The sequence below is a fragment of the Limtongia smithiae genome (genome assembly GCF_038497785.1).
Source record: "Limtongia smithiae strain NRRL Y-17922 unplaced genomic scaffold V1518scaffold_10, whole genome shotgun sequence".
Lineage (NCBI taxonomy): Eukaryota > Fungi > Ascomycota > Lipomycetes > Lipomycetales > Lipomycetaceae > Limtongia > Limtongia smithiae.
In genome coordinates, this window is record NW_027117631.1 from 547,890 (window position 1) to 566,241 (window position 18,352).

Consider the following 18,352-nt stretch of genomic DNA (forward strand, 5'->3'; position numbering starts at 1 on the left):
AATTCTATTGTATTTCGTCTCTTGAGACGGCACAGCTGATCGTAGCAGTAGAAAACATGGCGATGTCTGTACTGAAAATCGGCGAGGTTGGTGATGCGCTTTGCGCGTGCGGCGCGGTGGACGCGCAAAGCAGCGGTAGAGCATTAACGCGTTGAATGCACCTGCCATCTGGCCTTACACGACGCGGCACAATTACAGTGGAGACGATAATGTCAGAAGTGGAAGCTACGTGCGAGGACGGAAAGAGTGCGCAGGATGAGCCTGTGGTGGCTGCCTGTGTATCAGCAGAAGCGGATGGACGACTGTCTCCGCCGGCTCCGTTCGGTGATGACCAGGAAGGAAACTATGCGGAAGATGTGGATTACAATAGCACACATGGCAGTAGCAACGACGGCGAGGGCAGTAACGACGATAGTGACAGCATTGAAGATGACGGGGACGAGCCCGAAGCGCTTGAGATGTCGGTGGAGGAGTTCTTCGAGGACATGCTGGAATCGGTAGGTGCCGCAGAAGACGATGATGGCGAACACAAGGACGACGACAACGATGAGAGTAAGATCTTAGAGTCACCATTAGTCGACGCTGCCACGTGCAAAGAGATGTGTGGATATCTCCGTGCGAACGGCGATGCTGCATTCCTTCGAAAGTATGTGTTTCCGCCATCCGCGCGGCTGGACGACGATAACCATGTGGAGATACACGAGGATACGCTACGGAAAGTGCTGTATGCACTTGGGCTACGATTACCACGAGTACTTGCGACGCTGAACGAGGATGCGCTAGTGATGCTGCTACAACATGCTATGGCGCGCGAGCGAACGCGTCGCGAGCCATTATCCACATGCACCACTCTCGCTGACGTCGCGAAACTGCTCTCTACACGTTGCAACATTGTCGTGCTCACCGGTGCCGGTATTTCCACCTCGCTTGGCATCCCCGACTTCCGCTCCGACAAGGGCATCTACAGTCGCCTTGCTGCGATGGGACTGACCGAACCCCAGGAAGTCTTCGACTTGCGCATGTTCCGCGAAGATCCGCGCGTGTTTTACACATTTTCAAAGGACATCGTGCCAAACACGCACAGATTTAGTCCGACGCACGCGTTTATCAAGCTGCTTCAGGACAAAGATAAGCTATTAACGAATTACACGCAGAATATCGACAATCTGGAGGCGTTGGCTGGGATCGATGAGGACAAGCTCGTGCAGTGTCATGGCTCGTTTGCGCACGCTACTTGCCAGACATGTGGACATAGAGTTGAAGGGAATGAGATTTTTCCAGATATTAGACGGGGCATAGTGAGTCGATGCAAGCAGCTAGTGGAAGGCGCCGTGGTTCCGACGCGCAAGCGGAAGCGGAAGAGCGAAGACGAGGACGAGGAAGAGAGTGAGGACGAGGATGAGGATATCGTTGGCTGCTGCAACGGCGTGATGAAACCTGATATCATTTTTTTCGGCGAGGCGCTGCCAAAGACGTTTGAGAACCGGCTACTGCACCACGACGTCGCAGTATGCGACCTCCTTATATGCATTGGCACCTCACTCAAAGTCGCTCCAGTTAGCGAAATCACGCGTGTGATTCCGCCCGATGTGCCTCAGGTATACATATCGCGCACGCCGTGCACGCATATTCAGTTTGACGTGTCGCTACTTGGCGATTGCGATGACATTGTGCAGGTGCTCTGCGAGATGGCGGATGGGTTCGGCGGGCCAGACGCGCTGAAGCACGAGGCAGCGACCGGATTTTCCGGGGAAGTAATTGAAGAGGCAGTTAGAGTTTACCGGTTTGAACGTGGCGAGGAATGATAGCACGCGGGGAACGATAAGAATACATTGGACTTCCCGAAGAGGCAGGCGGGCCACTACGCCGCTTTAGGCGCGGCTCAGATGTAAACACTTCACACTTCGCGAAATCGCTGACTTTCCCTCCGATCTCCTTCCCTTCCTCCTCCTTCCGCGTCGCCAGACTACGGCCGTCGCAGCCACAATGACTCTCCTTGTAGTCTCCCTCTATCTCCCTCACACTGTTCACTTCACTCTCGCCGATCCGTCGCTGGCCGACATCGTTGCGACCGCGCCGATCCTCTCCCGCTCCCCTTCTGACGGCTCCTCCGCGCCCGTCCTGTACGGCGCTGAATCTCTTGCGCTGAGCGCTAGCGGCACCGGCTCCCACGCGCCGTCCATTCTTGCCACTTCGCCGCCAGTCTCCGCCGGGCTGCACCCGCCCGCCGCGCCCGTGCCAAGCCTGCCGTCCTTCATCCAGTCGCTCGCGTCCCAGGTCACCTCTGCGCTCAGCACTCCGCTCCCCTCGCCGCCGATCATCTCGGGTGTCGAGAACTTTTTCTTCAAGCAGCAGGGCTCGGCGCTGGCGCCGTCTTCCTCTGCCGGCGCCAGTGCAGCGGGCCCCGTCGGCGTCGGCAGTAGCAGCAATGCAACCGTTTCGGCGCCGACAACGATCACCGCCATCGATGTTGATGACAACTTCCGGTCCGCGTATCAACGGAGAGCGCGCTCATTTGACTCTCGTGGATTTTCAAGACGGCTCTCGGCTTCGTTGTCCCAGCTGCGGCTCCAGACGATACCATCACCGCTAGGCTCGCCACTCGCACCAGTCACCGCCGGCATCGCCTCGCCCGACAGCAGCAGCGCGCCCGCGCAGCTGCCGCCAATTGCAAGTAACAACGGCGGCAGCGGCTCGCAGAACGTTGTACATCCCAAATCTCGCGCGAACTCGCCGCCGCCGGCCAAACACATCGTTGCGACGCGACGACGCCAGGACGGCACGCTGGGCGCCCCACCGTCACTTCGCGTTGTGGCGGCCGAGGCGCCAACAAGCGCGGCATCGACGCGGCGGCGCAAGCGCGCGACCTCGGATGCGACCGCCGTGCGCGCGTTCTCCTCGGCGCCGTGGACAGTGGTTAAGTTTTTCAAAGGCAACGGTGGGCTGCGCAATGCGATTGCGCGCGCGGAGGCAGAAGGCACCGTGGCCGACGTACGCTGGGTCGGCACGCTTGGGATGCCGACGGACGTGCTGGACTTGAGCACCCGCAGCGCCATCGAGAAGGTGCTTGTGACGCAGTACTCTGATGCGCCTGTGTTTGTATCGGATTCTACGATGGAGGGGCATTACACACACTACTGCAAGGACATCCTCTGGCCGACATTCCACTACCAGATTCCAGACAACCCAAAATCAAAGGCGTACGAAGACCACTCATGGGTGCACTACTACGCACTCAACAAAGCGTTTGCAGATGCAGTCGTGAGCAATTACACCCTCGGCGACACGATCTGGGTCAACGACTATCACCTCATGCTCGTCCCTGGCATGGTTCGCGAGCAACTTCCCGACGCACGCATTGGATTTTTCCTACACATCGCCTTCCCTTCATCCGAGGTCTTCCGCTGCCTCGCGTCGCGCAAGCAACTACTTCGTGGCATCCTTGGTGCAGATCTCGTGGGGTTCCAGAGCCACGAATACGCGCGCCATTTCCGGCAGACATGCCAGGTTGTCCTTGGCGCACCGCCGAGCAGGGACGGGTCGGTCATGATCGACGGGCGAAGGGTCAACGTCGTCGATGTCGCGATAGGCATCGATCCGCCCTCGCTTAAGATCGTGAGTGAGGATCCTGAGGTATTAAGGTGGCGACGAATGCTGCGCGCGAGATGGCCTGATAAGAAGATGATTGTCGGGCGAGATAAACTGGATCAGTTTAGAGTGAGTACTATTATTGGGATAAGCTTGAGTTACATGCTAACTCTACAAAGGGCGTGCGACAAAAACTACTCGGTTACGAGCGCTTCCTGCAGAAGTACCCAGAGTACAAAGAAAACGCGGTGTTCATCCAGGTCTGTCTGACCAACATCGCCTCGCAAGACCTAGAATCCGAAGTCTCGGAGATCGTGTCGCGGATAAACTCCTCCGCGCACGTGGTTTCTGACCCGCCGGTGGTATTTCTACACCAGGACATCTCCTTCGAGCAATACCTCGCGCTGCTGTACGAAGCCGACGTGTTCGTCGTGACATCGCTGCGCGAGGGCATGAATCTCACATGCCACGAGTACATTTTCTGCCAGAACGAGACGTCAAAGGGCCCACTCATTCTCTCGGAATTCACCGGTAGCGCTGCAGTGCTCGGCAATGAGTGTCTCCTCGTCAATCCGTGGGACCGCGTGGCCGTCGCGGACGCGTTCGAGCACGCGCTGACCATGTCCGAGTCCGAAAAGGAAGCTCGGCACGCCGCGCTGTTCGCTGAGGTGATGACAAACACATGCGCGCACTGGGTGCGGTTGTTTCTGAATAAACTCGACAAGGCGTGTGCGGGACAACAAGTAGGATCATCCGACGAAAGCAGCAGCGGCGGCGGGAGTGATATAAGTAAATAATCGGTACGTAAGGTGACATGCGCTCTTTGTAATATGAATTTGTGATTGTGTTATATATACCATGTGGAAGGAGTATTTTCGCGAGCAGCCGCGCTCGCGTAGTTATAAGAAGGGATGCGCGGTGTGATGAGTTCTGTTTGCATGAAATAGATCGCTGGGTACGAACAAGTGGTACTTGAGCGCGAGTCTAGGGTAGGTAGCATATTACTATTGACGGATACAAAATTAAAAGATCACTCTTGCTCAGAAACCGTATCGAGACGCTGCTGCTGTACGATGTGCACATCGTCCGCACTCGCACTGTCCGTAATCCTCGCGTCAATCAAGGATGCGGACATGGTTGTAGCTGGCACACCGAGCACGCTGTGCGAGTCGAAAAACTCATCCGTAACCGACCCTGTCATCGACGAGCTCACACTCGCTCCACGTCTCCGTCCCATCGCCTTTCCCGCCGGTGCGGCACTCTTCGCCTCTCTGCGCACCGCTGCGTCATATTCCTGTTCCCACCCGAAATGCCGCCTCGTTTCGACTACCCCCTCGCGTGCAAGATTACTCACACCCACGCCAGGAAGTAGCTCATCCGGACCCGCGAGCGCGATCGCACCGGAGGTGGTGGAGTTTGAGAGGGGGAGTAGGGAGGGAGCAGTCCGGCGGAGGTACCCGGATATATCGTGCAACGGGATCGCGGCAGTGTATTTCGCGAGCACGGGGCGGAGTGCCCAAGTGTACATATAGATTAGGATCACCGCGCATATGATGAAGAGGAAGCCGCTCTGTACGTTTTAGCATGTGTGGCGGATGAGTGCAGTGGCACGATGAGACAACGTACGATGAGTGAGTTGATCAATGCGTAGAGGGAGAACGCCATAGCGGCGGCATTAGCGGCTGTAGCAACGACTCACGCAGCAGACAGCACGTCAGTAAGGAACTATGTCTGTCTCGTCGAGTGGTTGGGGTGTGATGGCGTGGATTTAAGTGTGCTCGTGATGCTCTTGGACGTGCGGCGCATCCTTTCCCCGGATTCCATGTCACCATCAGATAATAATCTCCAACTACATCTCCATTTCTATATACAGTACAAATTACACACGCATCGTCATTTACACCACCGTCTCGATATCCTGTACGTCCTCAACTACATCCGTCTCCCCGAAATCCTCCGTCCGCGCACCATGCGTGCCTGGCGCCGGCATCTCATCAAGCCGCTCATACGCCTTCTCGACCTCCCTGTTCCAATTCGTCGTCATCACGACTGTATACTCCAGGGACCCTGCAATATACAGCGCGACGCACTGCCCGATCCACAAGCCTGCGAGCCCCCGATGGCCTTTAAAAGCGAGGTAGATCCCGAATGGCAGTGCAAGCACGTAGTACGCCGCCGAGTTTATAATCGCACCGATGTGTTGTCGACCCATGCCGCGCAATGAGCCAGAACAGGACGCATTCAAACCATCTGCAATCTGGAATAACGCGACGTACGGAATCACCGCCGCGGTCTCTCGGATCACGTCCACATCCGACGAAAACAGCTTCCCATAATAATCCCGCAGCACGAGCATGATCACCATCACGGTAGCACCAACCGACATCGCCAGCAATGCTGCCGAGTAGGCCGCGCGTCGCGCAGCCTGCGCACGGCGCTCCCCCAACAAGTTTCCCACTCGTGTCGACGCGGCAACACCGATGCCAAACGGAATCGTGAAAGTAACCTGATCGGAGGTCATCACGCAGCTCTGTGCCTCGAGCGCGACATCACCCAACCGTCCCGCAACTAGCGCAACGATCTCAAACGCCCACCATTCCGTACCAACCATGACTATTCCCAAAATCGTGAGCTTGTAAAAAATCCCCAAGTTTGACAGAGCGCGCGAGAGTGACCACCCGCCCCACGCCTTTGCGCCACGGGAGTTGCGCGCGTACAGCGCGAGCAGAATGAAGGACAGCCAGTACGTGACATCTGTCGCGAACGCGGCTCCGGGCAAGCCCATGCCGAGCGGGTGCACAAAGATATAATTCAGCAGCAAATTAAGCGGTGCAGTGACTAGCAGCACGTACGAGCCTGCATGCATGAGGCCTTGAACCTGCAAGAACTTCTTCAGAGCTTCAAAGTAGATGAACCCGAGACCACCTGGAATGAGACACTGCAGGAACTCTGCTGCCGCAGCAGAGAGCTCGGGAGTTTGGCCTAGATGACGGAGGATCGGTTCGGCGAAGACCCAGAGGCCGACGATGGGGATGTAGAGAGATCCAAGCACAATGAAGCTGCGCTGCAGCAGCACGCCGAGTCTACCACTATTAGCACTACTTCCACGCATATCCACAACAAACACTCACTCAGTGGGATCCTCCGTCGCGGTGTACGCCGCCGATCCGAGCGTATCCAGCGCAGTCGCGCCGCCAAGCTGAATCAACCAGCCAGTAGACATTGCAAACATAAAACTAAACGCTGACACGGCAAGCTCAAACGATCCGAGTCTCCCCACCACAAGAATTGACACGGTCTGTAGCGAATTCTGCAGCATGTACGCGAGAATCACAGGCAGCGACATCCGCAGCAGACGCTTGTACTCCTCCATAGACACCTTTGCGAAGAACCGCGCGAGGAAGAACGACGGCGTCGCGGGGCCATTTGGGTCCGTCATCGCGGTATCATAGGGGAGTAGACGTTGCGACTCATCGTGCTCGTCGTCATCGTCATCGCTTGTGATGGTGATTACATCGTCGTTCGTGGCTTCGGGGATTGTGCTCGCAGTAGGTGTTGATGGCTTTGGCGATGGCGTACCCGCCGGAGACGGCGTCGAAGCGGAAGACATTCAAATACGGCAGCAATTCAAACAATACAAGAAACCAAATGACCGAAATAACCAAACAGCAGCGAAAGAGAATAATTTGCAATGAATGGGAGGAGCGATATATGCCAGACCCGAAACCATTCGTTTGAGCCGCATGTCTGTCGGTCGCCCATTCGGGCATCATTTTCCGGGGTTAATATCTACGTCATTGCGCTCTGCGCCAATCGCTCTCCTTTACTTCTAATCGAAGCATTTTCTAAGTCGCAGAACTTCTCTTATTAAAGAGAAATGCGCATGGCAAGGTGTATAACCTGCTACATAGGCATCGATTGCGACATATCACGCACCGCAAGCGCAAGAACTCCTCTTATATCATCTGATAATCAGAACTCCCCAATAGCTACCTTTCAAATAGCCAATCAACAAAAAAAAACCCAAAGCTCTCAAAAATGTTAGTGTCACGTTCTCATAATAGTCAAAAAATCCCGCCAGTACAGTTCCTGCTCACGCTTCACATTTTCCTACCTTCCATCTCCTCCTCATCTTACTTCTTCTCGTCAATAGACACGGCTGCGGGAGACGCCTTGCTCGCGCGGAACTTCTGGATCTCAGCGGCCACCCGCACCGACAACCGCTCATGTAGCGCCTTACGGAAACCGAGCTTGAACACAATCTCAAACGCGACAAAAAAAGGTGCAAGAACAAGCGCCTGCACAAGACTATCCAGCAATGCTGGTGCGCGCTTCTCAAACACGCCGTGTCCCACAAACTGTGCGATCCAGCACACCGTCCAAATAGCTCCCGTAATATAGTTCCCACACGCGCCGTGGGAAGCGATGAAGTCCGTGCCCACCACCGCGGAGCCGATCACGAGAGGAAACACAAGCGATCCTAACATGGGGTCGAGTAATACGTAAAACACCGCGTACCCGATCGAGACGAGCACACCGAGGTTCGTATACTGACTCAGCGCGCAGGAGGCCATCGGCAACAGCGGGCCAGTATTAGTGCCGAGCGCGAAGGACGTGACAAGGATCATTGGGATGCACAGCGCATGGATCGCCACGTTCACCGGCTGGTCTGTTAACGATATTAGTTGGCGTTGCTGCTGGCGATAGCTAGTGAGACACAGATTACGCACTGTGGTATGCCATGTAAAAAGACAACTGGTCTTCAAGATTAAGAACCGCCATTGCTGCTGATTCCAAAAGTGTGCTGTTTTAATGACTGCAGGAGCGGAGAAACAAAATCTTGAAGAAGACGGCGGCGAGGGTGGGCAGAGGAATATAACTCGTCATGAACTTCCGGATATCTCGGAAATCACCTTACCCACTCGCCCACAAGCCCCGCGCGGCGCTTGGGACTTACCCCATCTGGACGCCCGTTATGTGACATCTCAATTGCGCTTCAAAATGGTACAGCTAAACAGTGTTCATGATCGCTCAAAATTACAAAACTGGTACAAACGAAAACAACACGGGGTACAGGTGATAACTACTACTCTTCTGGTCTTCTACCAACACAACCCGACAATGCATCTTTTCTCCCTTCTAATACGGCTTCTTCCCTTCACCCGCCTAAAACCCAAACGGATTCTCCGCAGCTGCGTACGTAGATCAGCATATCTCTGTCATTAAATAAAAAGAAAAGAACTTACTCGCAGCAGCCAGGTTCGCCTGGCGCTTGCCCGTCGGCGTAGGCTCCAGCGGCTTGTTAATCCCAAAGCTCACCTTTGGCGGGGGGCCGGTCTTCATTGGCACAAGCGGTTCCATGTTTCCACTCATTGGCGGCCCATTACCAAACCCGTACCCTGTCGGCTGCGCCTGCAGTGGCGTCATGCTACTGCCGATGCCAAATCCGGTCTGCATCTGCTGAATGCCAAACTGCGATTGTGGCACGAACGACCTAGTTGGCTGCGCCTGCAGCGGCTGCGCAAACATTATCCCTGTCGGTTGCGGTCCCATCTGAAAGCCCGTCGGCATTGCCTGGAAACCCGACTGCGGCGAAGTCATTCCCGGTGGCGCGCGCGCTTGCTGCTGCGGCAGCGTTTGATGCACAGTCACCGGCGGGGGCGGCGGGGCACGGTGTTGTTGGTAAAACACTGGTTGTGTAGGTTGCTGTTGCACCACATAGCCCGTCTGCAAGTGTACCTGCATGCCCGTGGGTAGTGACAGCATCGGTTGCGGCTGCTGCATCGGTTGCGATTGCTGCTGCATCGGGAATGCTACAGGAGGCTGGAACACAAGCTTCGGCTGCAGCGCGAGGTAAGTCTGTTGCTCCTGCGCCGTGTGTCCTGTGATCGCGGGCACTAAAATCGGTGCCACGTTTGCAGACGGAACGCTCTGCGCCACGACCGGTTGTGGCTGAGACGCAAGTGTAGTCGCTACGCCAGTGGGCTGCGCCGGCACTGGTGTAAGCGGCTTCATCTCCGCCAGCTCGCGCAGCGCACCACTAAACGGCTCCAACGACACCGGCGCCTGTTGCTGTGGTGGTGGCGGCGCGACCGGCACTGGCGTTACGCTCTGCATTGGTGTTACGCTCGCGCTCGACCCTGCCGACGACGAGTCCATGATGTTATGTGAGTACCCATTCTGCTCCGGCATCTCTTGCTGCGACAGATCTGCGGACGACGCGTTCATGAGCAACTTGCCGTCCACCGTCTGGGACGTCGTGACCGCCGGCGCAGGACGCGATTTCCGCGTGTTATTCTTCAACGCCCCGCCGGGACCGGTGAACAGCGATTCACCATTTCCCTCGTCCTCGCCGTCGCCGAGAACGCTCGCGGCGCCAAACGACACGCCACGCTTTTTCTTGCTGTACTTCTCGTCCACAAGCTTGGCGACACGAATAATATCACCTTCTTTCAACCCCAGCCGACGCATGATCGAAGGCGTAATGTCCGGAAGCACCGATTCGTCCATCTGGTCCTTGTCGAAACTCAGTGCGTACCTCTGGCAATTATTGTAGTCCACGCCGCAGCTCAGGAAGAACTCGAACCAATCAAACGAGTTCGTCTTCGGACGACTATCCGCAGCAGCTGCAGATGAGCTTGTAGCTGACTTGGTCGCAACTGCGCCAATTGTCTTCCGTGAAGATTCCGGCTTCGCACCATCAAGCGACTGTCCAGTAACATGCTCAACATAATCGAGATCCTCAACCGACATCTTATTAACGTCGACTGCGATCTTCGCGCCGTTCACCTTGTGCAGCGTAATCTTGCCGTTAGACAAACCTATAAACGCTGCATCCACCGTGAACGAACCAGTCCGGTCAGTCCATTTACGAACCTTCGAGGGGTCCGGCGGCTGCTTCGCAGGTGTCGGCGGCGGCGACGAAGTATTCGCTTGTGAATCGCGACGCGAGCGCGAGGACTTCTTGGAAGAATGGCGCTGCCGCGTCTCTGACGTAGACGACGACGCTTCTTCTTGCTGCTGCTTCTGCGCAAGCGACGACGAGCGCGTGGGTTTCTTGACGACTTCGACGTACGAGCTCGGCACCACACCCTCGTTGCCAGTCAGCAAGTGTCGAATCATCCACCACTCATCGCTCTGCTGGTCCTCAAGAATCAACACATCGTCACCCTCGCGAACCGTTACCTCGTCGTCGCCCTGTGCGTCAAAGTCGTAGAGAATCTTGCCGTATTTGAGATTCGGCACTGATGCGGCAATCACCTCGCGTAAACCTGTGGCTTTCTTTGCGCCAACGATGTCGCCAATTGCAGAAATAATCGCTGCGGCCGCCTCCTTCGTGCCCGCGTGTAGGTCCAGCGACGCGGTCGGGTGCTGGAACTCGAGGAACACATGCTTTTTCTCGGCATTGTAGACGACGAGATTCGTAATCGTCCACTGCTGTGGCGATGCGCTGGCGCGTTCGGGCGAGAATATGATCAACCCGTTGCCGACGGCCAGCGTGGCCTTGTACTTCTTGCGCTTCGAATCGACCTCCTGCACGATCCAGTTAAGAAAATCCGAGCCACGTCTCGGTAGTGCAGTCCCGGCATCATCGTCATGCGCGACCGATGCCGCGCGTGGCCGCGATGGCAAACGCGGTGCAGGCTCGTCCTCCTCTTCCTCCTCGTAATGCGCCGCAGGCTCACGGTAACGCGTGTACCTGTCGTCCACGGCGGACGGCACAGCAGCAACTGGCGACGATAGCTGCGAGGTCGGCGTCGGCGGCTGCTGATCGTATGAACTTGTGCGCGACGGCTGCTGCGCATAGGCAGGCTGCGCCTGGGGCTGGGGGGTTGTGGCGGCAGCGTCTGGATACTGTATCGCGGCGACAGGGGCGACGCCGGGGGTCAGTGGGGCGGAGCCAGCAGCGTCGGAGACAAATTGGATGTAGTTTGATGGCGCAAAGCCGTACTCGTCGCGTACCGATATGAGGACCCAGTCGGGATCAGAGGTGTCGTAGACATCGAGGATCTCGCCTTCCTTGATGGAGACCTCCTCGTCAGTCTGACGGTCGTAGTCGTAGAGAGCACGAGCCTTGCCGTTGACCTTTGCCTGCATATGGGTTAGCATTGACGCCTGAAATCTTGGGGTGGATAACATACAGGTTCGATGTAGTTCTTAGGGACGAGACCGACCGGCTCATCGTCCTCGGCGCCGATCATACGCTTCTTCGCCTTCCACCAGCCGTCCTCAGAGGATGTGTCAAGAATGTAAAGCAGATCCCCCTCGACCAGGGACAGCTCCTGGTCGGACTGGGGGGTGTAAGGGTACAGCGCAACATAGAGAGCGACGAAGAGGGAGGGCATTGCGAGAGCTGCGGCGGTGCGGCGGAAGTACACACGGCGGGAAAAGAGCTGGCTATAAGCACGGCAGCAGCGACGGAGCGCACCACGGTGCCAGCGTATGCGGCAGAGGGCGCGACGGTGAGGGGAGCGCGCCGGGGGGGTAAGGAAGGGGAAGGGAGTGCGCCGAGAGTGGTGATAGTGAGCGCGGTTGGCTGCGGACGCGGCACAGTACAAACCCCGTACTTACAGTCACTATAGTACGCACCCCGTTGTTGACAGCCACTTTCAAGAAATTCACTACCGTCCAGGCCATCTCTTCACCATCTTCACTGTCTTCACCCGCCACTATGCTCGCGCCCCGATCCGCACTCGCGTCGTGGCTGCGCGGGCTGCCGTCTGCAGCAAGAGTTGCTACTCGTCTGCGCCCCTTCCTTGCCAGCACCCTTCCTCCCCTCTCCTCTCGTGCCGCCTCCTCCACCTCCATCCCCTCTAACACCACCCCCTCTGTCACCCTCCCCGGCCCGCTCGCTGCCAAATTCACGACACCAAACACCTCCATCTCCGAGCCTACCCCTGCAGACCTTGCCGCCGCCTTTGCACCCAGCAGCCACGTGCACCACTCACTCGCGACACCGCTCTACGCCGTCATCCGCATTCACACGAACTCCTTCCTCGTCACCGTCGGTGACACCGTCACGCTGCCATACCGCCTTAAGGACGTCGATGTCGGTGATGTCATCCGGTTGACTCAGATTGAAACCCTCGGCTCGCGCAAGTTCACGTGGAAGGGCGAACCATTCATTGACGACGAACATTGCGTCGTTCGCGCGACTGTGATCGAAAACACAAAGGAGCCAATGCGCGTCAAGATCCGCAAGAAACAGCGCACTCGTCGTACAAAGCATATCCAGAGCAAGCATGCATACACCGTTCTCCGCGTCTGCGAACTGGGCTACAACCCAGACGCGCCGGTATCACCGGCCGCTGCCGACGTCACCGCCGCTCCCGAGAGCTGAGCACTCATACACTGTCGTCAGCCATGTAAATAAGAAAGTGCATTTTGTATAATATACAGATAATGAAACATGCATGATGCAACCTAAACATACAGAGCGAGTTGCTCGTGACGATGCATAACAACAAATAACAGTGAACAGTAACTAACTTAACTTGAAAGAAACGAAACGAAAACCCATATGCCAACAACAATCCCAGAGAAGAGTAAGCCAAAACAACGCATAGTTAGCTGGTTAGCAGCAAGTTTTGTGTCGGACAAAGGCGCCCTGAATGTGCGTCTGTGCTGGTGCGCTCTGTCCGTAATGTACATTAATTATTTTCACGGTCACTGCCGTAGTAGTCGTTGTCAACGTGGCGTGTGCCACAGTCGTGCTCGCCTCTGCCGTCTATATTACACCGAGATAATCCTCTTTGATGCTGCCACTGTACCATATTATCAATAGCTGCAAAAATAGCACTCGCACGCAAAGAACTCACATAGCAAACATCTCGCCGACATCGACACGGGTACCGACAATCTTCAGACGGACGTGGCTGCCCTTTGTGATGGTCTGGTCCTCGGAGATATATGCGGGCGGGTTGAGGTTCGGGTCGAACCGCATGTTTGACGGGATGAGCTGCAGGGTTGTGAGTAATACTCGATGGACAGAATTTGTGTATAAGAACCTTTGTGGAAACAAATACACTCAAAGGACCGACGTCGGCGAAGAATCCAATCTGTGATGTTAGAAACCGAGTCACACAGGTAGGCTAGGAGACATACATTGTTCACGCTCGTGACTACCGCATCCACGACCTCACCCTATATACGTACACTGTTAGTACTCTACGTCGTTCCACTCCACTTTCCCCCTCATCTGCGATTACTCGCCTTAAACGGCTTCCAGACAATGGCACGATACTTGACGTCGAACTCCGCGCCGCCATTCCCCGGAATCACGCGGCCTTTGTCGACATCAATGCGCACGCCGTCGAGCACAAATATAATATACCCGTACTCGCCCGAACATGTGCCCTCGACGTCTTTAAGCAGCTTGGACCGCAGGTACGCGTGCATCGCCGGGCCGAAGTAGGAGGGGTGTAGCGTGATGCTGAGCGAGAGGTCCTTCTGGGGAGGTGTTAGTGGTACAATATCAATCGACCGCGTGTAATCGACCGCTCCACATACCAAGAAAAACATGCTGCGGAGGACGTCCCGGAAGAGGGATGGCGTGTGGAGAAGCGGACAGTGAAATGGTGACGACGGAGGCGTTCAGTTTCGAAAATGGTACAGTTGTGATATAGTCACGTGTGCACTCAGCGATTGTGAGTTGTGACTCGAGGTCATCGCGTTCGTGCATTCGTCTTTGCTAATGATCATCGCTGTCCACCCTTCTCCTTCTTGTATACCTTTATTCGTCACTGTTTGGATTCCTGACTACTTTTACTACTCTCTTGCTCCGCTGCCTCCGCTGGGAACTACCGAGCTACGCATTATATCTCCGCACTGCGCACGCCAACCTCACCAATCCCTGTACGCACATCTGCCGGCCGCGGTCTCGACCGCGATGTCTTCCCCTCTCAACACACGCTCTCCGCACTTCCATCTCCCCACAGTCGAACCCCACCATCAAACCAACACGTCCCATCCCCACGACGCAACCGAAAATGTGCATCCCCTCGTGGAATCTCCACGTCCAAGCTACATATCCCTCTCCTCTTCACCGGCAATGCGTCGCCAGTCCATGTACGAGTTCATCGTCGACGATCCCGTCGGCACGGCGGGACTTTCGCCGGACTTGATTTCCTTTGCGATGGCACCGCCGTCGAAATTGCCGCGCTTGGACTCAATATCCCGGCTTACCACGTTACTTGAAATGCGCTCGCAGCGGTTGATCGGCTCGAGCAAGGCGCTTACGAATTGGGAGAAACTGCGGGTTGATGTTGCGGCCATCAAGGGACGCAAGCTTAAAAAATTTTATGCGCGGCAGAATAGTCTGATTGATCGGTACATTGAGATCGACAGGTTACTCGATTCGAAGATCCCGACGAACCTGATCCAAGTGTACGGCGACAACAACATCCAACGCAGACGCCAAGAAGTCCCGGCAAACGTGGACGAGGAAAGCATGCCACTGCTCGGCGGCGAAGGCGGAGCGGATCACGAGGCCGGTGTGCGGTTTGCGATATTGATCAATTTCGCGCTGAATGTGGTGTTACTCGCGGGCAAGGGCGTGATTGCAGCGCTTAGTAACTCGCTGTCGTTAGTGGCGTCGTTAGTCGATTCGGCGCTGGATTTCTTGTCGACAGCGATTATTTGGACATCCACACGGGTTGTCCAATCCGCTGATTTCCGTCTGCAGTCTGCGTTCCCTGTTGGTCGTTCTAGACTCGAGCCGATCGGCGTGCTTGTCTTCTCCATCATCATGATCGTCTCCTTCATGCAAGTCTTCATCGAAGCCATCGCGCGCTTGTATCACGGCGACGAAGATGTCGCGCTGGGATTATACTCGGTAATCGTGATGGTGCTCACCATCTTGTCCAAGTTCGCGGCTTGGCTGTGGTGCCGGTCCGTTAACTCGAGTTCCGTGCAGGCGCTAGCACAGGACGCCATCACGGATGTGATTTTCAATACGTTTTCAATATTGTTCCCCGTGTTGGCGTATATGTTCCGCGCGGCGTGGCTGGATTCGTTCGGCGCGATGGCGTTGTCGCTATACGTGATCATCTCCTGGACCATGACGTATGTCCCTATGTCCTCTTCCTCCTCCTCCTCCTTCTTCTTCTCCTTCTGCTGTCCGCCGCTAACTTCTGTAGCTCTTTGGAACACATCCAGCACCTGACCGGCGCAGCATGCGACGTAGACGATCGCCAGGTAATCCTCTACCTCTGCATGCGCTTCGCCGATTCGATACAACAAGTAAATTCGCTGAACGCGTACTACGCGGGTGACAGGCTCAGCGTGGAAGTCGACGTTCTTGTGAGCGAGAAGATGACGGTGCGGGATTCGCACGATATTGGCGAGTCGTTGCAGTACGCTATCGAGACGCTGCCGTTTGTGGAGCGTGCGTTTGTGCATATTGATTATCGCGCAGACAACTTCACGGGACATATTCCGCACTAGTAGTGTTGTGATCTCTGTGTTATTTTCTTGGTGTATTAGTGTATAGACATAAAACATTTGGTTTTGACAGTAGTTGTACAGCTAGAAAGCCATGTCGTGTGAGCTGGCTCACGACGCGTTCGTGAGTTTGCATGCTGGGACTTTGAGGGCGCGCTGCGCGCACCAGCACACTCAGCACCCTCTCGTTAAGGATACTACAACTCAAACCACACTCCGTACTGAGTTCTCGCAATGGCCTCGAAAGTGTCCGACGCATTGCTGCGTCGCCAGCTTCTCGACATCTCCCGTAACGGCATTCCGGGTGCGTTATCTCTCGGTCACGCCAGCGGCAGGCTCCAGTTTGGGTCCCCAACGGTTCCCAGATCCGGCACGCACGCACAATACATGATTTGCAGCTAACACTTCTTTGTGCTAGGAATCTCGGCCGGTCTCGTAGACGATAATATCTACGAATGGGAAGTGATTCTGATCGGCCCCGACGACACGTTGTACGAAGGCGGGTTCTTCAAGGCGATCCTCACGTTTCCCGTCGAATACCCGCTGCTGCCGCCGAAGATGAGGTTCGAGACACCGATGTGGCACCCAAACGTGTACCCTGACGGGCGCGTGTGTATCAGCATTTTACATCCGCCGGAGGAGGATAAGTCGGGCTATGAGGACGCGGGGTGAGTAGTCGCGACGATGAGTATATTGATACAGGCTGACTCTCGGGTGTCAGTGAACGCTGGTTGCCGGTACACTCGCCAGAGACGATACTTCTGAGTGTGATTGCGATGTTGTCCACACCGAACCCAGACTCGCCTGCCAACGTTGACGCCGCGTGCCAGCTGCGGGATGACTGTGAGTGTCACTCACCACGTCCGCTCCAATGCATGAAATGCTAACCCTGAATAGACCCCGGGTTCAAGAAGCGTGTACGCAGACTTGTGCGTGACAGCGCGGAAATGCTGTAGTGTAAATAGTACTGTAGTGGTGTTTTGTATTGGTTTGTGTGGCGGCGTGCTCTCTAGTTAATTGATTCCTGTTGCGTATTAGCAGGCTCGTCTACAAGGTGTTCGTATCAACGGGAAACTATAAGGAACGGGTCACTACCTGATGCGATTTATTATCATCTATGTAGCCAACCACCAAGTCGATTACGTGCAACGTGATCTAACAACTCCACATTCCTATACAGAGTCTTGTGTGCGACAAAAATAGAACAACTCCGATCATAACCCACTGAGAATAAACGTCTATGAAATATAAATGGTGAATAAGAAGAAACAACTCCATGATTTTGGTAAAAAATGGGGGGAGAGGAAGGATGGACGAGAGATGAAAGGCGCTTAGGCGGTAGCCTTGGTGTTGAGGATGAGGGCGACGATCAAGCCGTACAGGCCGAGGACTTCCGCAAAAATGAGGATGAGAACCATGCCGACGAAGAGCTTGGGCTGCAGCATGAAGTGCCGGACACCCTCATCGCCGACAATGCCGATAGCGTATCCAGCGGCGAGCGCGGAGAAGCCGACGGAGAGACCGCAAGCGAGGTGCATGAAGCCCGAGAAGAGCGAGTACTCGTTGTCCGGGTCCATGTCACCGGCGATAAGCACGGACACGACGAGGCCGTAAACCGCAAGAATACCGGACATAATGACGGGAATCAAGCTCTGAAAAGGTGTCAGTGGTGAGCGTAGGAGAAGGGGTGAACGTAGGGGATTACACACGCGCATGATCAGCTCAGGCTTGAAGGTACCGACACCGGCGATGCCGATGCCGCTCTTGGCCGTGCCGACGGCAGAGCCGAGGGAGGAGAGGATGATGGCGGAAGCACATCTGCTAAGGTTAGTATGAGTTCAACGTGGTACGTGTGGTCGTGTCGCGTCAGTCTTGTTGTGTTGCATTGGTCGAGGAAGGTCGAAGAGATGTGGACGCAGTTGAGCAGAGGTTATCGAACAGTTGTCACAATCGGCGATTAAGGGTATCAACTAGCAGAAGTAACGACGTAGCGGCGACGGCGTGAAAGTTGAGAGCGTTGAAGTAGTCGGCAGTACGTGATGTGATGTTACGTCAAGAAGTTGCGGCGATTGCGGTTACGTTTGACTCTCTCTCCGACGCGACACTGACAACATAATACGACAACATCCGAATAAATAAAGACTCACCCGGCAAAGCCAAAGAAGGGCGCGAAAGACGGGGCGAGCTCGTTCTCCATGGCTGGTGGTGTGGACGTAAGGATGTAGCGGAGAGAAAGAGTGAAGAGAGGAGGACGGCGAGATAGTGCTGCGTGGGCAGGGTAACTGATTTCAGCCAACCACAGCGCGCGATAAGCGCCCGCTTG

At 55.6% G+C, this 18,352-nt stretch overlaps 11 protein-coding genes across 11 annotated transcripts; 5 read left to right on the forward strand and 6 right to left on the reverse strand.

The window, feature by feature from the left end:
- Window positions 1–164: 164 nt before the first annotated feature.
- On the forward strand, window positions 165–1,846 carry V1518DRAFT_420661 (NAD-dependent protein deacetylase hst1). The gene has a single exon (XM_066905041.1). The coding sequence runs from the start codon at window positions 210–212 to the stop codon at window positions 1,803–1,805; it is 1,596 nt and encodes a 531-aa protein (XP_066758262.1). The 5' UTR covers window positions 165–209; the 3' UTR covers window positions 1,806–1,846.
- An 88-nt stretch (window positions 1,847–1,934) lies between these two features.
- On the forward strand, window positions 1,935–4,635 carry V1518DRAFT_420662 (glycosyltransferase family 20-domain-containing protein). Its single transcript, XM_066905042.1, has 2 exons — window positions 1,935–3,717; window positions 3,768–4,635. Exons 1-2 carry the CDS (start codon window positions 1,987–1,989, stop codon window positions 4,383–4,385), a joined length of 2,349 nt encoding a protein of 782 aa, XP_066758263.1. The 5' UTR covers window positions 1,935–1,986; the 3' UTR covers window positions 4,386–4,635.
- On the reverse strand, window positions 4,523–5,373 carry V1518DRAFT_434703 (uncharacterized protein). The gene is made up of 2 exons (XM_066906251.1): window positions 5,215–5,373; window positions 4,523–5,158 (listed from the first exon to the last, which is right to left on the reverse strand). Exons 1-2 carry the CDS (start codon window positions 5,251–5,253, stop codon window positions 4,619–4,621), a joined length of 579 nt encoding a protein of 192 aa, XP_066758264.1. The 5' UTR covers window positions 5,254–5,373; the 3' UTR covers window positions 4,523–4,618.
- Window positions 5,374–5,485: 112 nt separating this feature from the next.
- On the reverse strand, window positions 5,486–7,027 carry V1518DRAFT_376468 (mate-domain-containing protein; the record flags this gene model as incomplete). The annotated part of the gene is made up of 2 exons (XM_066901543.1): window positions 5,486–6,671; window positions 6,720–7,027. The coding sequence occupies 2 exons, from the start codon at window positions 7,025–7,027 to the stop codon at window positions 5,486–5,488; spliced, it is 1,494 nt and encodes a 497-aa protein (XP_066758265.1).
- A 405-nt stretch (window positions 7,028–7,432) lies between these two features.
- Window positions 7,433–8,581, reverse strand: V1518DRAFT_78818 (uncharacterized protein). The gene is made up of 3 exons (XM_066906677.1): window positions 8,319–8,581; window positions 7,673–8,257; window positions 7,433–7,617 (listed from the first exon to the last, which is right to left on the reverse strand). The coding sequence occupies exons 1-2, from the start codon at window positions 8,368–8,370 to the stop codon at window positions 7,722–7,724; spliced, it is 588 nt and encodes a 195-aa protein (XP_066758266.1). The 5' UTR covers window positions 8,371–8,581; the 3' UTR covers window positions 7,433–7,617; window positions 7,673–7,721.
- V1518DRAFT_78798 (uncharacterized protein) lies at window positions 8,520–12,100 on the reverse strand. Its single transcript, XM_066906676.1, has 5 exons — window positions 11,730–12,100; window positions 10,465–11,673; window positions 9,649–10,377; window positions 8,908–9,519; window positions 8,520–8,780 (listed from the first exon to the last, which is right to left on the reverse strand). The coding sequence occupies exons 1-5, from the start codon at window positions 11,931–11,933 to the stop codon at window positions 8,691–8,693; spliced, it is 2,844 nt and encodes a 947-aa protein (XP_066758267.1). The 5' UTR covers window positions 11,934–12,100; the 3' UTR covers window positions 8,520–8,690.
- A 136-nt stretch (window positions 12,101–12,236) lies between these two features.
- On the forward strand, window positions 12,237–13,026 carry V1518DRAFT_420670 (mitochondrial 54S ribosomal protein bL21m). The gene has a single exon (XM_066905043.1). It carries the CDS (start codon window positions 12,260–12,262, stop codon window positions 12,926–12,928), a length of 669 nt encoding a protein of 222 aa, XP_066758268.1. The 5' UTR covers window positions 12,237–12,259; the 3' UTR covers window positions 12,929–13,026.
- A 289-nt stretch (window positions 13,027–13,315) lies between these two features.
- V1518DRAFT_428839 (uncharacterized protein) lies at window positions 13,316–14,109 on the reverse strand (the record flags this gene model as incomplete). The annotated part of the gene is made up of 6 exons (XM_066906105.1): window positions 13,316–13,352; window positions 13,407–13,546; window positions 13,596–13,646; window positions 13,693–13,731; window positions 13,801–14,037; window positions 14,098–14,109. The coding sequence occupies 6 exons, from the start codon at window positions 14,107–14,109 to the stop codon at window positions 13,316–13,318; spliced, it is 516 nt and encodes a 171-aa protein (XP_066758269.1).
- Window positions 14,110–14,295: 186 nt separating this feature from the next.
- Window positions 14,296–16,101, forward strand: V1518DRAFT_420677 (cation efflux family-domain-containing protein). The gene is made up of 2 exons (XM_066905044.1): window positions 14,296–15,651; window positions 15,726–16,101. Exons 1-2 carry the CDS (start codon window positions 14,477–14,479, stop codon window positions 16,030–16,032), a joined length of 1,482 nt encoding a protein of 493 aa, XP_066758270.1. The 5' UTR covers window positions 14,296–14,476; the 3' UTR covers window positions 16,033–16,101.
- A 69-nt stretch (window positions 16,102–16,170) lies between these two features.
- V1518DRAFT_420681 (ubiquitin-conjugating enzyme/RWD-like protein) lies at window positions 16,171–17,132 on the forward strand. The gene is made up of 4 exons (XM_066905045.1): window positions 16,171–16,333; window positions 16,448–16,697; window positions 16,751–16,872; window positions 16,927–17,132. The coding sequence occupies exons 1-4, from the start codon at window positions 16,264–16,266 to the stop codon at window positions 16,983–16,985; spliced, it is 501 nt and encodes a 166-aa protein (XP_066758271.1). The 5' UTR covers window positions 16,171–16,263; the 3' UTR covers window positions 16,986–17,132.
- V1518DRAFT_420683 (V-ATPase proteolipid subunit C-like domain-containing protein) lies at window positions 17,041–18,250 on the reverse strand. The gene is made up of 3 exons (XM_066905046.1): window positions 18,177–18,250; window positions 17,739–17,847; window positions 17,041–17,681 (listed from the first exon to the last, which is right to left on the reverse strand). Exons 1-3 carry the CDS (start codon window positions 18,224–18,226, stop codon window positions 17,361–17,363), a joined length of 480 nt encoding a protein of 159 aa, XP_066758272.1. The 5' UTR covers window positions 18,227–18,250; the 3' UTR covers window positions 17,041–17,360.
- Between the last annotated feature and the right edge of the window lie 102 nt (window positions 18,251–18,352).

Excerpts from the sequence above, each read along its gene's own strand:
- V1518DRAFT_420661 (XM_066905041.1), top strand. The coding sequence starts at position 210 with ATGTCAGAAGTGGAAGCTACGTGCGAGGACGGAAAGAGTGCGCAGGAT.
- V1518DRAFT_420662 (XM_066905042.1), top strand. The coding sequence starts at position 1,987 with ATGACTCTCCTTGTAGTCTCCCTCTATCTCCCTCACACTGTTCACTTC. Across the intron at positions 3,718-3,767 it reads ATAAACTGGATCAGTTTAGA|GGCGTGCGACAAAAACTACT; the intron begins GTGAGTACTATT and ends AACTCTACAAAG.
- V1518DRAFT_434703 (XM_066906251.1), bottom strand. The coding sequence starts at position 5,253 with ATGGCGTTCTCCCTCTACGCATTGATCAACTCACTCATC. Across the intron at positions 5,159-5,214 it reads CATTGATCAACTCACTCATC|AGCGGCTTCCTCTTCATCAT; the intron begins GTACGTTGTCTC and ends TAAAACGTACAG.
- V1518DRAFT_78818 (XM_066906677.1), bottom strand. The coding sequence starts at position 8,370 with ATGGCGGTTCTTAATCTTGAAGACCAGTTGTCTTTTTACATGGCATAC. Across the intron at positions 8,258-8,318 it reads TTTTTACATGGCATACCACA|ACCAGCCGGTGAACGTGGCG; the intron begins GTGCGTAATCTG and ends TATCGTTAACAG.
- V1518DRAFT_78798 (XM_066906676.1), bottom strand. The coding sequence starts at position 11,933 with ATGCCCTCCCTCTTCGTCGCTCTCTATGTTGCGCTGTACCCTTACACC. Across the intron at positions 11,674-11,729 it reads CTAAGAACTACATCGAACCT|GTCAACGGCAAGGCTCGTGC; the intron begins GTATGTTATCCA and ends ATGCAGGCAAAG. Across the intron at positions 8,781-8,907 it reads AGACCGGCCCCCCGCCAAAG|CTGCGGAGAATCCGTTTGGG; the intron begins GTGAGCTTTGGG and ends CTACGTACGCAG.
- V1518DRAFT_420670 (XM_066905043.1), top strand. The coding sequence starts at position 12,260 with ATGCTCGCGCCCCGATCCGCACTCGCGTCGTGGCTGCGCGGGCTGCCG.
- V1518DRAFT_420677 (XM_066905044.1), top strand. The coding sequence starts at position 14,477 with ATGTCTTCCCCTCTCAACACACGCTCTCCGCACTTCCATCTCCCCACA. Across the intron at positions 15,652-15,725 it reads ATCATCTCCTGGACCATGAC|CTCTTTGGAACACATCCAGC; the intron begins GTATGTCCCTAT and ends TAACTTCTGTAG.
- V1518DRAFT_420681 (XM_066905045.1), top strand. The coding sequence starts at position 16,264 with ATGGCCTCGAAAGTGTCCGACGCATTGCTGCGTCGCCAGCTTCTCGAC. Across the intron at positions 16,698-16,750 it reads TCGGGCTATGAGGACGCGGG|TGAACGCTGGTTGCCGGTAC; the intron begins GTGAGTAGTCGC and ends CTCGGGTGTCAG. Across the intron at positions 16,873-16,926 it reads GTGCCAGCTGCGGGATGACT|ACCCCGGGTTCAAGAAGCGT; the intron begins GTGAGTGTCACT and ends AACCCTGAATAG.
- V1518DRAFT_420683 (XM_066905046.1), bottom strand. The coding sequence starts at position 18,226 with ATGGAGAACGAGCTCGCCCCGTCTTTCGCGCCCTTCTTTGGCTTTGCC. Across the intron at positions 17,848-18,176 it reads CCCTTCTTTGGCTTTGCCGG|ATGTGCTTCCGCCATCATCC; the intron begins GTGAGTCTTTAT and ends TAACCTTAGCAG. Across the intron at positions 17,682-17,738 it reads AGCCTGAGCTGATCATGCGC|AGCTTGATTCCCGTCATTAT; the intron begins GTGTGTAATCCC and ends ACACCTTTTCAG.